Here is a 14,215-nt window from a genome sequence, read left to right as displayed (position 1 = left end):
AAAAAAGAATAAATTCAAAAAATTTTATTGTTAACATAAATAATATGGTGAAAACTCAGGTGCAGTCGACTTTACGTGAAGTTGATAGTTAAAAACCGTTAGATGAAAATTTAGTCAAATCAGTCAAATCATCTAACGGCTCTCAGTTATTAACTTCACGTAAAGTCGACTGCACTTAAGTTTCCACCAAATAATATATTAAAATTCTGAAATACAATTGGAATAATTTTTTTATTAAAAAATAATTTAAATACATTAATATATTATAATTTATATATAATATAGATAAAGATATTAATATAATTTTATTTGGTTATAATTTTTTTTTATTTAAACAAAAAAATTACTCTTATTTTTTTTATCTATTTTCTTTTCATCCAAACAACATAAAAAAAAATCAACTTTTAACTTTTAACTATTTGAGAGTCACTCTCTCAGTCCCTCCCTGGTCCCTAAACCCTATTCTCAGAAATCTCCATTCTCCTCCATAGCACCTCCCTCCCTCCATCGGTAGAGTCGTAGACCGTAGCGCGTCCCTCCGTCCACCTCCATCCGCGATGCCGTTCTCCTGCCCCGCCATCCTTCTCACGCAATCCGCGGCAGTGGCGCGTTCCTCGGCGCCAAGTCGCGAGTCCCTACCGTGGCGCTCTTCTCCATCAAAGAAGCAGCAGCAGTTCTATCACTATCAACAGGAATGGAAGAAGAGAGTGAATCGGTAAGAGTAAAGGACATCATTCTGAAGCGGAAGATCGGAAATGGGTCGTTCTCGGTGGTGTGGAGGGCGGAGCACAGAGGCACCGGCGAAGAGGTGGCAGTGAAACAGGTGTTCCTCTCCAAACTCAACCTTCGCCTTAAGTCATCGTTCCACTGCGAGCTCAATTTCTTGTCCTCCGTCAACCACCCCAACATCGTTCGCCTCCTTGATTTCTTCCAGGTTCTTGTTTTTTAATTTTGGTTCCCTCTTATTTGAATGCCTTTTTTCTTATTTTTTAAATTAAAGTGAAATATTTTGAAAAAATCAATTCTTTGTTGCATAATTGAAGGATCATTTTATTATTGTTATTTAAACTTTCGCGATTTCTTATTTCTACTTTAGTATGATGGATGTGCGTACTTGGTGATGGAGTTCTGTGCTTGAGGGAACCTTGCAGTTAGAACACCCCATCATGACTCAAAATCTAATGAACAAGAGATCAAGTAAGTCACTTTAGTAATAATTAGTAATAATATCTTCTAAATTCTCCCTCTTTTAAATCCTTCTAGATACTAGTACATATTTCTTTTCATGTAGCTCAACTCAAAGAATGGCATATACTGAACCTTACTCGAATCGTAAGCTGTGCCCTCTTTCCAAGATTCAGGTATGTTTGTATGTTTTTTCTTCTTTTTTTTCTTTTTGATAATTGAATAAGGCTCAATTATTGAGAAGGTAGGTGCCTAAAACTATGACGATCATTTTGGAATTTCGACCAACCCAAATGGAAAGTTCCTTGTGTTTTTATCTGCGAGAAGTACTGTGGATTCAGGAGTGCACGATGCTACAAACTCACTACATAGAATTGATTGGCCAACCGATGGAAAACTCACTACAAACTGCATCATGTTGAGTGTATAAGGTATATATTTATCTGCGATGGTTTTATTATTTCTTTCAAATTGAAGCTCAACCTTGTATGCACAATAGTGATGAACAATGATGCATTTCAACATTTTAATAATGAGACATCTTTTTTTATGTTCTTTTCAGGTTGATATGGTTGTTGTTATTGATGGGAGCAGAATTTTGGGACTTGGAGATTGGAGTTCATGGAAATGGCAATCCATTGGGAAGCTTGATCTGTATGTTGCAGCTGCTGGGATAAATCCTAAACGGTATATGTGCAACATTTTCCATTTATTATTTCTTTCAAACTGTTCAAATATTGATAAATTAATAGCTCTAAGATGTCTGTTAAAATATCCAAGTTTTGGTTTAAATGTTATGATGAATAATACTTAAAAAGCATTTTTTGATCGAAGTTGCTTTTCATCACAGAGTTCGCGCCCTGGGATGATTCTGTCGCCATGAATGGCATTGTTGCTGGTCTAAAAGGATTCAGAGATGATGAGTGAAGCCATTTTCTGCTGGTTTGAATTCAGCTGAGACTCAGGTTTGTTTGTAGATAAAAATAATTTTATTCTTTTTCTTGTTAATGTAGGAATATATACAAGTAACTCAGCAAGGTAGTGAACTTAAATCTAATGCCATTGACATAAATACATGATTTTATTGCATTGATCTTTGATTAGAACGAAAGTAGAGGATTTTCTTCTCTCTATTTTTCATACAAACAGTTTTTGACTAATGAAATTTCTTAGGATCCTCTATTCGTTGTATGTCTGATTGCGAATCAAAATAATTTAACTAACAAAGTAAGCAATAAGTTCTTTTTCTAGCTAGGCTTATTTTCGCTGGCTCCGTTCATTCTTTGACTCAATGTTTCGGCAATAATAATTAGAACTAGATATTTAGCATTAGAAGAGGGATATAGAGCTAGTGGTAATTTTTTTTTTTGTTTGATAGTAGTTGTTATTTACTTTGATAGTAGTTGTTATTGTCTATTACTAATATATATATATATATATATATATATATATATATATATATATATATATATATATATATATATCAAAAGCTAATTAAAAAAAGCAATGATGGCTGTGAAAGATTTGGAGAATATATTATTAAGATTTCATTCCTATGAAAATATGTTGAGTTATCTGATTTGTTTGATAAACTGAATTTGGCAGATTACAAAAATTTAGGCTAGAGTGGTTATCCTTGTTTGATAGTCATTGATACTGGTTTCAGCAGGCTCATTTCTTTTCTTTTCTTTTCTTATCTTTTCTTATCTTTTCTTTTCTTTGCTTTATATGAAGTTTGGTTGTTGCTTTGGTACCAAGGTTGTCTTGCCATGTAATGTACTCTCTTGCTGCTAATCTTCATTCCTTGAGTCATGGAAATTGATGGATTATTGCTGCTATATAGGCCATGTAAATGCAGTGCCAGTGAGGGAGATCCATCAAGCAGTGCTGCACAGGCAAGCATTTCCTTTTGCTTTGTAACTTAATCCTTGAGATTCTATTGTCCCTGGATACCTTTTTTGGGTGGCTGGAGCATAACCCTTTATTTATTGAATTGAACAGACAATAGGCTTGATAGCGGCAGGGAAGGAATTGCACGGACTTAAAGCTCTGAATCTAAATAAATTATTGAGGGATTCTGAAAATTTTACTATCCAATACTATACCAAAAATTGATTATTGCTTAAGATTGTCTCATAGTCTGCTTCATCATGCTCTTTTATATCTTGTTTTATCATACTGTTTTTCCTAATGGATTATTTTAATCATTTGAAGATTGTAACATTAGTTCGTAATTTTGTATCCCCAATATGACTACAGATTTTTCTAAATGATGTAAAATTGTTTGACCTGCTGCTTGACTTTGTTTTCAAATATTGTTTTTGGTGGTTGCAAACAGGTTTTGCTATGTTCTGTTCATTTAATTTGATAAGGATATACCAGGATTTTTTTTTAATTTGATAAAGATATACCCACGTTTAAAAAGTGTGGCCGTATCTCTCGCTATTGCTACGCTTTGAAAGTGTGGTCATATCTCTCATGACTACGTTTTTAAGTGTGGTAATTTTAAAAGTGTGGCAAAAAATAAAGCGTAGCAATAAAATAATCGACATGTTTGCAGATGTGACATTTTTAAAAGAGTGCCATTAGCTCAAAAAGCGTGACAATATTTTCACCATGCTTTTTTCAGTTTTCTGCCATGCATTCAGAAATGTTTTCTTGTAGTGAATTTAAAAGGAGAGTAATTTGTCTTAGAGTAATATTTTTTAAAACCTAATCGTCTTGTATTAAAATTTGTTAGCAAATTATTTGTTCAATACATATATTAAAAATTTAATTGAAAGTAATTGATAGACTAATTTATTTGACAAGAATAATTTTGGAAGATTTTTAGAGAATAAAAATGTCAAAAACCAAAATATTCAACCCAAAAATTTGTAGAACCAATTTAGGGATTTATTCTTAAATTTAAATTAATAGTGAGAAATTAACCAAAAGTATTATGTGCTCAAAAAAAAATTATTTTTATGTATTTGTGTATAAATTATATTATTTAATTTATTTTAATATGTATTTTATATTTTAATATATATATTTTATATGAAATTATTAATAACTGATTTAATGGTTGATTTTTTGTTAACACCAAACATGATCATAAATTAACACAAAAAATGAAACACTTGTCAAGTGTGAAGATGAATTTCCATTTAAATATCCTCACATTCACATTCACATTCACATGGTCAGCAAACCGAACCCACAAAAAATAGATTAGAGAAAGAAAATTGCACCAGAAAGTTAAATAAATAAATAAAAATTTTAAAAAGATCAAATTGGAAACCACAACCTTAAATTAATAAAAAAAATATTTGGGAAACAAAAAGTAATCAATCTCCCCACTTCACAACATCTACACTGGCAGCAAAAGACAATAACTTCTTGAATATCCTAAACAAAGCAGCACACGAAATTTGCTTCAGTCTCCTCCAAACCAGACACTTGTTCCTCCTACCATGGTGTCTACCAATAATCCTCTTTCTGCAGTTGTTCCTCCAACCACCATGGTTGCCACGTGTTACTCTCTCCTTCACCCTCCTAAAACACCTTTTTGTCTTTTGAGGGACACTCTCCTTCCTTGAAAACTGGTAGCTCCTAAGGTACATCTGCCTACATGAGATGCTATCCACCACCTTCGGGTGATCCTGACCGTACACGTGGCATCTCCTCCTACCCTCGTGGCTCAACGACCTAACAAACTCTACATCTGATTCCGGCCACTTATACAGGTTCGTATAGTTGGCACGAATGTGAGAATCACGTGTGTCATTGATACAGTTAGATATGCAGATCGAATTCATTCTTACAACTGCTTGTGTAGTTGTGTTGTTCTTCTAATGAATTTTTTTTATTTTCTTTTGTTCTTATTTTCTGTATGGGGTATGTGATGAAATTTGGAAGAGAATGGAAATGAAAGGATTTGTCCTTGGATTGAAAGAGAATCAATTAAGGTTGTGGGAATAAAGGGTGGTTGAATGGATTTTATTTTTTATAGTGTGGGATTTTTGTCACGTTATGATATGATGATGTATGATGATTTGCACCTTAGAATTTCTGCTATACTATATATCTTTGGTAAAGTAAGGTTTGTTAAATTTAATTGAATGTGTGAGAGTTTATGCTGCATGTTAGGCAAAAGTTAGATAGCCTAAAATAAATGCGGCCGTGTTATGCATATTAAAATATATATTGGTGTTTATAAGGGACCGGGATGGAGGCTAATGTGGAAATTGGAAAGGTAATTTTCTTTTGCAAATTATTATTTAACATTATCCAGGCTTGTCTCTTGTCTATATCAAACTCTTGGTTTTTTTCCCCATTCTCTATACTTCTTTACTTGTCATTTAGAACATGTAATTGTTAGAAACATGAGTTTATGTGTAATCTAAAAATAGTATTACTAAATAACTCTTAATTAACTAATGAAGCTGAAAATAATAAAATATTTTTAAATGTTTTTATAGACTAAGTATAAGTAGTAATAATTCTTTGGATAAAGAAAAAGAATGACAGATATATTGTGAAAAAAAAGTCAAGATAAAATAATAAGAAACAAAGAAGTAATTCATCCAAAATGTTAATTTAAGAAGTTTGTTAACAAATATTTTAAAACTTCACATGAGGAAATAAAAGTAAAAATTTAAAAAAAAATTATGCGTAAAATGTATTAAACTATGAATAAAGTACTAAATTAAACCACATAAATTATAGCATTGACAAATTTAATAAAAAAAATTAAACTAAGATAGATATTAATAAAGAAAACTACTTAAATCTTAAAAAATTATTAAAAAATTTTAAACTATTTATTCAATCTCTTTTTTTTTTTCAATTTCTAAGTCTTACCTTATCTTATTCCCAATTTCCAATACTCTTTATCCTTACTCACAGTCTCCCAATCCCTTCTCCTTCCCTATTCTCGGGTGGTGTTGATGTTGAGAGAAGATTGGTGGCACTGTAAGTGAACATGTGGAAGTATCTTCAAGTTATGGACAATATTGATCATGAAGTTGTTTGTTGTTAGTCAACTTTCAAATGTAACCAAGGTTTTGAGAACTGAATTGATCATCTAATTACTAATTTATTGATAGGAAAAATATAGGTAACCAATAAAATTATTGAATAATGTCAATAATACGATTAAAAAAGTAAATTAATATTAAATTTAATTAGTGGTATTAATAATTAAGATATAATAATAATCAAATTTAAAATTCAAAAAAATAAGAATTTTCACATTGACTCTCCAACTAGCTTATCTTCTCTCGCTGCACACTCCCCCAGCCGAACTCAAGCCATCGACGCACCTCCGCAGCCGTCGCCACTACCTTCTACCCCATCCGCCAAACAGTCAGTCGTCTCCTAAATTTGGTTTTTCTTCCCACTGCCGATTCAGTAGAACCGTGCAGTCCATCGAAGCCCAATGTGGTCATCGTCACCCCCGCATCGTCTTCGGCTGATCCGACCAAAATACAAGGGAGAGTTGTGGTTGCCGTTTCAAGATTACATAACCTCTTATAGCGCTTTTAATGGAGTCCCATTTTGGTGAACCGGTTTCTCATTCCCCAGCATCCTTCACCAATGGCAATACCATCCATTCAAGTGACAATCTTCTCAATTTTTGGGATGTTGAAGGTAAAAAGTCTAATAAGGTACGTAATGTATATTGGTAGTATAAGACGTATGTTTATTTTCATATAAATAAGATGGCTAATCTAAGCCCAACATTCTTAAAAATTGATGGTATTCATTCCAAAAATTTTTTTTTATGGTGTTCTGGTTCTGCCATATAGGAATTAGTTCAAGGGTGATAATTGATAAATCATATATCAATTTCTAAAGAGGATGAAGATGAGCCATTTATTTTTTTGATTCGATAAATTATTATGTTACCTTTTTAATATGTTATACTGAACTTGATTCATTATAGGTTTATTGTTAAAATCTAAACATTGCTCATGGTTGTTATTAGATTGTTTTGAATTCTATTCCTATGCTCCCATGCCATGCATGCACAAACAAAAAACTGGCTACATATGTAAGGAAAAGGAAAAGGGTACAGAAGCTAATAATGAGTTTTTTGACTTTTCAAAGCACAAAAAAAATTGGTTTAGGTTGTGTAGGTGTGTTTTATAGGTGGCAAACCCATGCGTGCTATATAATTAATTAATTAATATAAGACTAACTAGTTTTGTGAGAATTTTGTATGAGTATACTTCTCATTATTATGATTTCTGTTAAGTCTTGTATAATAATAAAATTTTAATGATATGCTTTGAAAAAGTGTGAATTAAATATTTTTAGATGACTCTGTTTAATAGTACCATATCTAATTAGTTTGTTTGTTTTTGTTTGGTTGTGTATATTTGATTGTAGGCAATAGACTGTACGAACATTAATGAGTTTGGAAGTGATGACACGAATCTTGTTGATGAGGTTTGGACACTAGTATATTGATATTTTTTTAACCTCATGTTTTGAATCAACCATTAATCCTCATGTTCATCGAATGATGTTTGTATTGAACTGATTCCAGTTACTAGATCATAGTTGCCTTGCCGAAGATGAAATACCAAGAGTTGAAATGCAGTTTAATCATTTGAAGCTGGCCCAAGATTTTTATGCAACCTATGCAAAGAAAGTAGGTTTTGTAAGTAAGATAAGGAACACAAATTATGACAGGATGACTAAGGAACCGATTAACCAATCTATTCATTGTAATCGGGAGGGTTTCCGTGGATCTTGTGTCAAAGCACCCACACGGAAGAACATGGTTGCAGCTGTGGAGTGCAGAGCAAGGGTATATGCAAATTTTGACAGGGAGAAGCAGGATTGGGTTTTGCTGAAGGTTGAGTTGAGGCACTCGCACCCATGTTCAACTAGAAAGGCGGTGCATTACCACGAGAATAAAGAGTTGACCATGCACGGAAAATGCATGATTGAGAGGTTAATGATGAGGCGGGCATTCGACCCGACAAGATATTTCTAGCATTGGCTAACGAGATTGGTGGGCCGTCGAACCGAGACTTCTCCGAGAAGGATGTCAGGAACTACATCTCATCAAGACTCCGATTCACTAATGTCAACGTCGATGTCAAGGAGATGCTGGATCACTTCATGCGAATGAAGGAGATGAATCCGAACTTCTTCTATGTAGTAAATGTGGACGATGATTACAAATTTAGGAGTGCGGTGTGGGTGGATGCACGGTGCAGGGCTTCTTATGAATACTATGGAGACGTGGTGTCATTTGATACCACATACAGTACGAATCAATAAAATATATTTATGTTGACGTTGTTTACTTTTTGTGGTATTTTGTATTAGTTGGATGTTAATAAATGTGGTTGTTTTTACTTTAGGCATGGTTTGCCGTTCGCCACTTTCGTTGGTGTGAACCACCATGGTAAGTCTACTTTGTTAGGCTGTGCTTTGCTAGGCAGTGAGGAGATCCCTAGTTTCGAGTAGGTGTTCATGCAATGGCTGAAGTGCATGGGAACTGCACCGCATGGTATCATCACAAACAAGTGCAGGTCCATGTTTGGTGTAATTAGGAAGGTCCTACCCATACATGCCACCGTTGGTGCATATAGCATATAACGAAAAAGATACCGTATAAGCTCGGTGGTTATGATAGGTTCAACAAGTTGAATGCCGAGCTGAAGTACATTATATGGAACTCTCCGTCGGTTGAGGCTTTCGAGGATGGTTGGGTTGCATTCGTTGACAAGTTTGACCTACATCACAACAAATGGCTATCAGGTTCGTGTCTTTTAAGTCAAATCATGTATTGTCATTGCTTAGATGTTGTACTGATCTTGTATTTTGTTCTGAAAATCCGTTCCTAATGCGGGTTTCTGTTGTTGGGTGGTTTGTTTTGTGTAGACCTATTTGATGATCGACGCATGTGGGTGCCGATATTTTTCAAGGGTCAATTTTGGGCTTCTATGAAGAGTACGCAAAGGAGTGAGAGTATGCACTGATTCTTTGGTGGATACTTACATTGCAAGACTAGCTTGGTTCAGTTCGTCCAAGAGTACGACAATGTGCTTGAAAACAAGGAGCAGAAGGAACTAGAGGACGATGCTGCAGACTCGAAAGGATTAATCCCATGTGCAACTAGCTCAGCCGTCGAGCGACAATTTCAACAAGATTACACCAACGACATGTTTAGGAATGTCCAAACAGATTTTGGCATGAAGGCTGATTGCAATATTCGTGCTGTTAATGAACAAGGTGACTCGGCCTGGGTAAAAGTGGAACAAGAAATACTAGCCTATGAGAAGACCCGGTATGTTACGTACAACGTCCATTTCGACCGTTTGACTCACGAGGTTTGATGTGAGGGCAACTTGTTCGAGAGTGCAAGTGTGTTGTGTTGCCACTGTCTTGTAGTGCTTTCATCTTACAAAGTGAATAAAGTGCCTTCATGCTATGTTCTTCGTCGTTGGAGCAAGAAAATAAAGCGCAAGCACACCTATATTAAGAGTAGCCACAATGTGAGACGTTCAGATGAGAGCCATAACTTATTCAGAGGATTGTGTGCACATTTCTACAATGTTGCACAGGAATTTGTGAATGGAGACGATGAAGCAGCCATGTTGCATGCTGCTCTAGATGATGCAAGGGTCAAGCTAGTTGATTACCGTGCCAAGATGCGGAATAAGGCTGTCGCTGATGCACACACTAGCATCGCCACAGAGATTTTTCCTGTGGTGGCCACAGGGGACATTCAATGCCCATCAAAGGTAACTACGAAGGGTCGGCCAAAAGGTAAAAGACTCAGATATGAGATGGAAAAGTCAATCAAGCAATCCATGCAGAGAAAGCGGAAGAATTCAGACCAGATAAGTATCGTAATTAATTTAAAGCTTCACATTTAGTTCATAGTTGATTAATAAGTGACTTTTTTTTTCGTTTGAGTTTGTTTCTTTCAGGATAATCGTGTAGAATCCTGCGAAAATATAGATTTGGATGCTCCCGCTCGACAGATTGGTCTGCAAGGAGTTGGTGGATTCATGTCCCTATTAAACTCTTTCGGCAATACCTAGACTATTTTGGATAGTGAATCTGTTATGTTACATTAGAGCTCCTTTTTTGTTAGTTGTTCCAACTCAATATTTATGTTTGATGGTTATTTTGTTGTGCAAGTTGTTTGATGGTCAAATGTATATGAAACTGGTATTCTGAGTTTGGCTTGTTGTTCTAACTCTTTTGGCTTGTTGTTAACCTGGATGTTTGATTTAATAGGATAGCGGATGTTTATTTTTATTGTTACCCAGAAGGTTATTCTAAATAGTATCGGTTTATTGTGTGCGATTAGTTAGAAGTATTTTATTGTGAATGTTCGATTTAGTAAGATAGTAGATGGTTATTTCTTCTTGTACCCAGATGGTTATTTAGAATAGGCAAGGCTTCAATTACAAGTATTTTAACTCGGATGTTCGTTTCTGTGGGCTAGCATATGTTTATTTATGTTGGTACCCAGATGGTAATTTTGAATAGTATAGTTGTGTGATCAGTTAGAAGTATTTTAATGTGGATGTTCGATTCAGTAGGATAGTGGATGGTTTTGTAACATTAGAAATTGGCTTGCAGATTATTCCGAAAGTAACCATATCAAACAACTTAAACAATATTCATAAAAAATCAAACATAGGCCACCGTTAAATTGAATGAGTATTCACATCTGACATAATGGTTGGTTACCTAACTGAAGCAAAAATTAGATCTTAAGACTTGAACAAATTTCACTTTCTTGGTAAAAATTTCAACCATCCATTCCATAGTGAAGTAACCATCCCATTTAAATTGCATAACCAACTCACACTTCTAGGAAACAAATTCATCAAAAAAACGTGCTTAAAACCAATTCGTGGCTTCCTAATACCCAGGAACAGCACATATTATTCAGTCAACCGTTAAAAAACAAGACGACAAAAAAAGGGCTATTCAACAACATTAACATGTCACTATGTTTATTCACACTTATGAAAGTCAAACAAATTTATCAATAACCACAAGCAACACAACGGTTCGAAAGAAATAATCAACTAAACACTTTTGTGAATATCTAAGCAGTAAAGACAGAGATAGCCTTTCATTGACCAAATAAGGCTACTAACATGGAGACGAGACGCCAGCAAGACTGGGACTTCAGTTGGGATGTGGGTGGCGCGGGGGACGCAGACGACCGTTGCAGCAACGAAGGACTCGGACGGCGCGGACGGCGATGTGCGACAGCGCCGGGGCGGGTCACGTGGGCGGGGATGAGTGTCTCCTACACGACGATGGCAGCTCCATGGCTGCACGAGTGAGGCGCAAAGATTGACGGCATCAGTGTAGAGGAGGGACGGATACAATCTGGCGGTGAGAAGGCCTTAAGTTCGGTCAGCTGTTCAAGTTGAAGGAGGAGCGATGGCGGTGAATACTCTCATAAAGGAATGCATGCTCAATTTTGGGGGTAGGGGAGACGATTTGACTGCTAGGTCAAAAAAGGGGTTGCTGATTTGGATTGGTAAAAATTGGGATGGTTAAAATTAGGATTTGGAAAAAAATTAAGGTATAGTGTATTTTAATTGAAATGGGCCACTTTTAAAGGCCGTTGTTAATGTTGGTCAGATAAGTCATTGGTTATCTAGTGTTGTCCTTATTAATATAATAGTTTAATTAATTCAACTGTGATCAACTGAAATAACTAAATTATAATAAAATAATATATAACATAATAAATAAATACAAAAAATACAAATAATTAAATGATATTCTTATTTTAGTAATCACTATGTTAAATTATAATCTTTTGACTATAATTTTTATAAGTGTTATATTATAATTATAATCATTTGGTTAAAATCTATTAGTAGCTTATAACTTTTAAATTTCAACTAAATTTATTAAGAATTTTTAAATTTTAATTATTTTAGTTTTGTTTTAAATACAATATATCTTTAAATATATATTTATTTTAAAATATGTGTAATATAATTTATTTATATTAATATTTTAAATACATATATAAATTATAATAATAAAAAAGGGAAAAGTATAAGGTACTAACATATTATCTGCCAACTTATTGCCAACAATGATTAGTTATTATATTTTAAACACATATATATAAAGAGACACATCCAAAAAATATATCTATAAAGACACTTCTATTAAACATAGCTATAAAAAAGATATTTTTATTAGATACATCCACAAAGACACCTCCATTAAACATAATTATAAATAAGAGTTAGCAGATATTGACAGAAATGGTGTTAGTAATGTAGCAGGATTATAAAAAAAGTAAAATTTTTGTTATAAAAAAACTTTTTTTTGTCTTGATAAACAAAATCTTAATGAAAAGATTAAAAAAGGAGTTTATTGGGCTCAATACTCCAGCCCATGTGCAACATAAGACTAAACTTCTAAAAGAAAAGAAACCTTATATATCACTATATTATTCAATTGTTATCCTATCTCTCTTTCATTCAAATAGCAGGGGCCGCACACTCGTATATTGCACATAAACAAGGATATTTCATTTTTTCAGAAAGAGAAAAAAGATGTGCAAATCAAGCGTTGTGTTCAAGCCTTAAAGAACCACCACTGTATTATCACCGTTCCAAATTCGCCAGCTTTGCGTCATTTCGAGTCTGCCATCTCTTCGCGTTGTTTGTCCTTACGCATTTTCGGATCTGCTGTCCCTGCCATTCCAAATCTGTCCCCTCTTGACAGCAGCAATGGAAGTTAGGATTTTTCTATTCTTTTCTTTCTTAGAGAGGAAAAGGCAAGTTTTCTGAAGGTGAGAGTGAGACTAAGAAGAGAGTGAGGAATTGAGAATAAGATTGAGAAAATGAAGACGCAATAAAACTGCTGCGTTTTTTTTTTCAATTTTCTTTTTTTTTAATAAAAACAAAAATGACGTCGTTTATAAAAATCAACTGGGTTTTGATCTAGTTCAATTGGTCAATTTTCATCCAATTTAACAATTTTATAACGATTTTTTAAAATGACGTTTTTTCTGAGTCAAACTGTAAATACTGTCGATTTCCAATTGAACCGATTGAACCAAATGATTCGGTCCGATTTTTAGAACATTGCTTATAAGTTATAACATGACTCGCATGACTCCTGGTGCCTCGGACCTCGGCTCCATGCATTATATAAAAAACACAATGATCTTTGAAGATCAATTGTATAAACCAATCAATATATTAAATGAAGGCAATTCTTTTTCTCTTTTTATGTTTGTAATAAAATTAGCTTTAAAGTAAATACACACGCTTTAAAACTTGAGGAATAAGTCTTGTAAACGATCGTTATAAAAACTGGTGTGCAGCCATGGGAGCAAGGTTCTTCCCCGTCCTTCCGATGGCCTCCTTAAGTACATCGGCCGGTGAAACTAGGGTTGTTCCTGTCCCTAGGAACGTCACTTTCTCACGTGAGAACACGTGACTCACGAAATGTTTTTATGTTTTGAAAAATTCTTGAATATTTGACGTGAGATCCCGTGAAATATGAAAACATTTGGGACGTTTCTTTGTTTCTTTCTTTTAGAACTGATGAAGAAGCTAAATGCAACGATCGATGGAGAAGAAGATCTGGACACACTGGTATCGGTGACAAATAGATCAGGATATAAAGAGAGAAAAGAGTTTGGAAAAGGATGGGTGAAGACTGAAGAGTATTAAGGATTGAGAATGCAATAAAATTAGAATTTGAGAATGATTAAGTTAAATTAAAAAATAATTTAATAATTTTTAAAATTTTATTTTATAGTTTATTTTTTATAAATAGTTATAAATTAATTTTAATTTTTTATAATTAAATTTGTCAATATTATAATTTTTTATAATTAATTTTAATATTTTATTTTTAAATTATTCTTTTTATTTCGTTAACAATTTGTACATTATAGTTGGCTTCTTGTTTTTCTTTAACGAAGATAAGAGATCTGAATTTGTGATCTTTTAAGTGAGTAGTTGGCTTCTTTACTTTTTTAAGAAGTAGTATATTTATTAACCAAATTTTTAATTTA

At 33.8% G+C, this 14,215-nt stretch overlaps 1 protein-coding gene and 1 long non-coding RNA gene across 4 annotated transcripts; both read left to right on the top strand.

Moving 5' to 3' along the window:
* Nucleotides 1-417: 417 nt before the first annotated feature.
* Nucleotides 418-3,475, top strand: LOC140179659 (uncharacterized). Of its 2 annotated transcripts, none has more exons than XR_011873402.1 (8): nt 418-934; nt 1,097-1,197; nt 1,292-1,361; nt 1,434-1,616; nt 1,748-1,872; nt 2,036-2,150; nt 3,029-3,080; nt 3,187-3,475. It is a non-coding gene; the product is annotated as an uncharacterized lncRNA (long non-coding RNA). The 2 variants fall into 2 exon arrangements; XR_011873401.1 differs by having other exon boundaries at nt 1,430-1,616.
* A 1,060-nt stretch (nt 3,476-4,535) lies between these two features.
* On the top strand, nt 4,536-10,461 carry LOC140179658 (protein FAR-RED IMPAIRED RESPONSE 1-like). Of its 2 annotated transcripts, XR_011873400.1 has the most exons (4): nt 4,536-4,913; nt 7,561-7,620; nt 7,721-8,946; nt 9,070-10,461. XR_011873400.1 is itself a non-coding variant. In XM_072219135.1 (3 exons), the coding sequence occupies exons 1-3, from the start codon at nt 6,714-6,716 to the stop codon at nt 8,171-8,173; spliced, it is 636 nt and encodes a 211-aa protein (XP_072075236.1). In that variant the 5' UTR covers nt 5,376-6,713; the 3' UTR covers nt 8,174-8,488. The 2 variants fall into 2 exon arrangements, 1 of the variants encoding a protein (XP_072075236.1); XM_072219135.1 differs by lacking the exons at nt 4,536-4,913; nt 9,070-10,461 and adding an exon at nt 5,376-6,836 and having other exon boundaries at nt 7,721-8,488.
* The last annotated feature ends 3,754 nt before the right edge of the window (nt 10,462-14,215 follow it).

This window comes from Arachis hypogaea, chromosome 2, assembly GCF_003086295.3.
Source record: "Arachis hypogaea cultivar Tifrunner chromosome 2, arahy.Tifrunner.gnm2.J5K5, whole genome shotgun sequence".
In the NCBI taxonomy this organism is placed as follows: domain Eukaryota; kingdom Viridiplantae; phylum Streptophyta; class Magnoliopsida; order Fabales; family Fabaceae; genus Arachis; species Arachis hypogaea.
Note: the sequence above shows the minus strand (reverse complement) of the source record. Positions and strands in the feature narration are given on the sequence as shown.

What these genes read in the sequence shown, in the direction of transcription:
- LOC140179658 (XM_072219135.1), top strand. Translation starts at nt 6,714, where the DNA reads ATGGAGTCCCATTTTGGTGAACCGGTTTCTCATTCCCCAGCATCCTTC. An exon ending in AAGGTAAAAAGTCTAATAAG is followed by an intron (nt 6,837 to 7,560) that starts GTACGTAATGTA and finishes ATTTGATTGTAG; the next exon opens with GCAATAGACTGTACGAACAT. An exon ending in ACACGAATCTTGTTGATGAG is followed by an intron (nt 7,621 to 7,720) that starts GTTTGGACACTA and finishes AACTGATTCCAG; the next exon opens with TTACTAGATCATAGTTGCCT.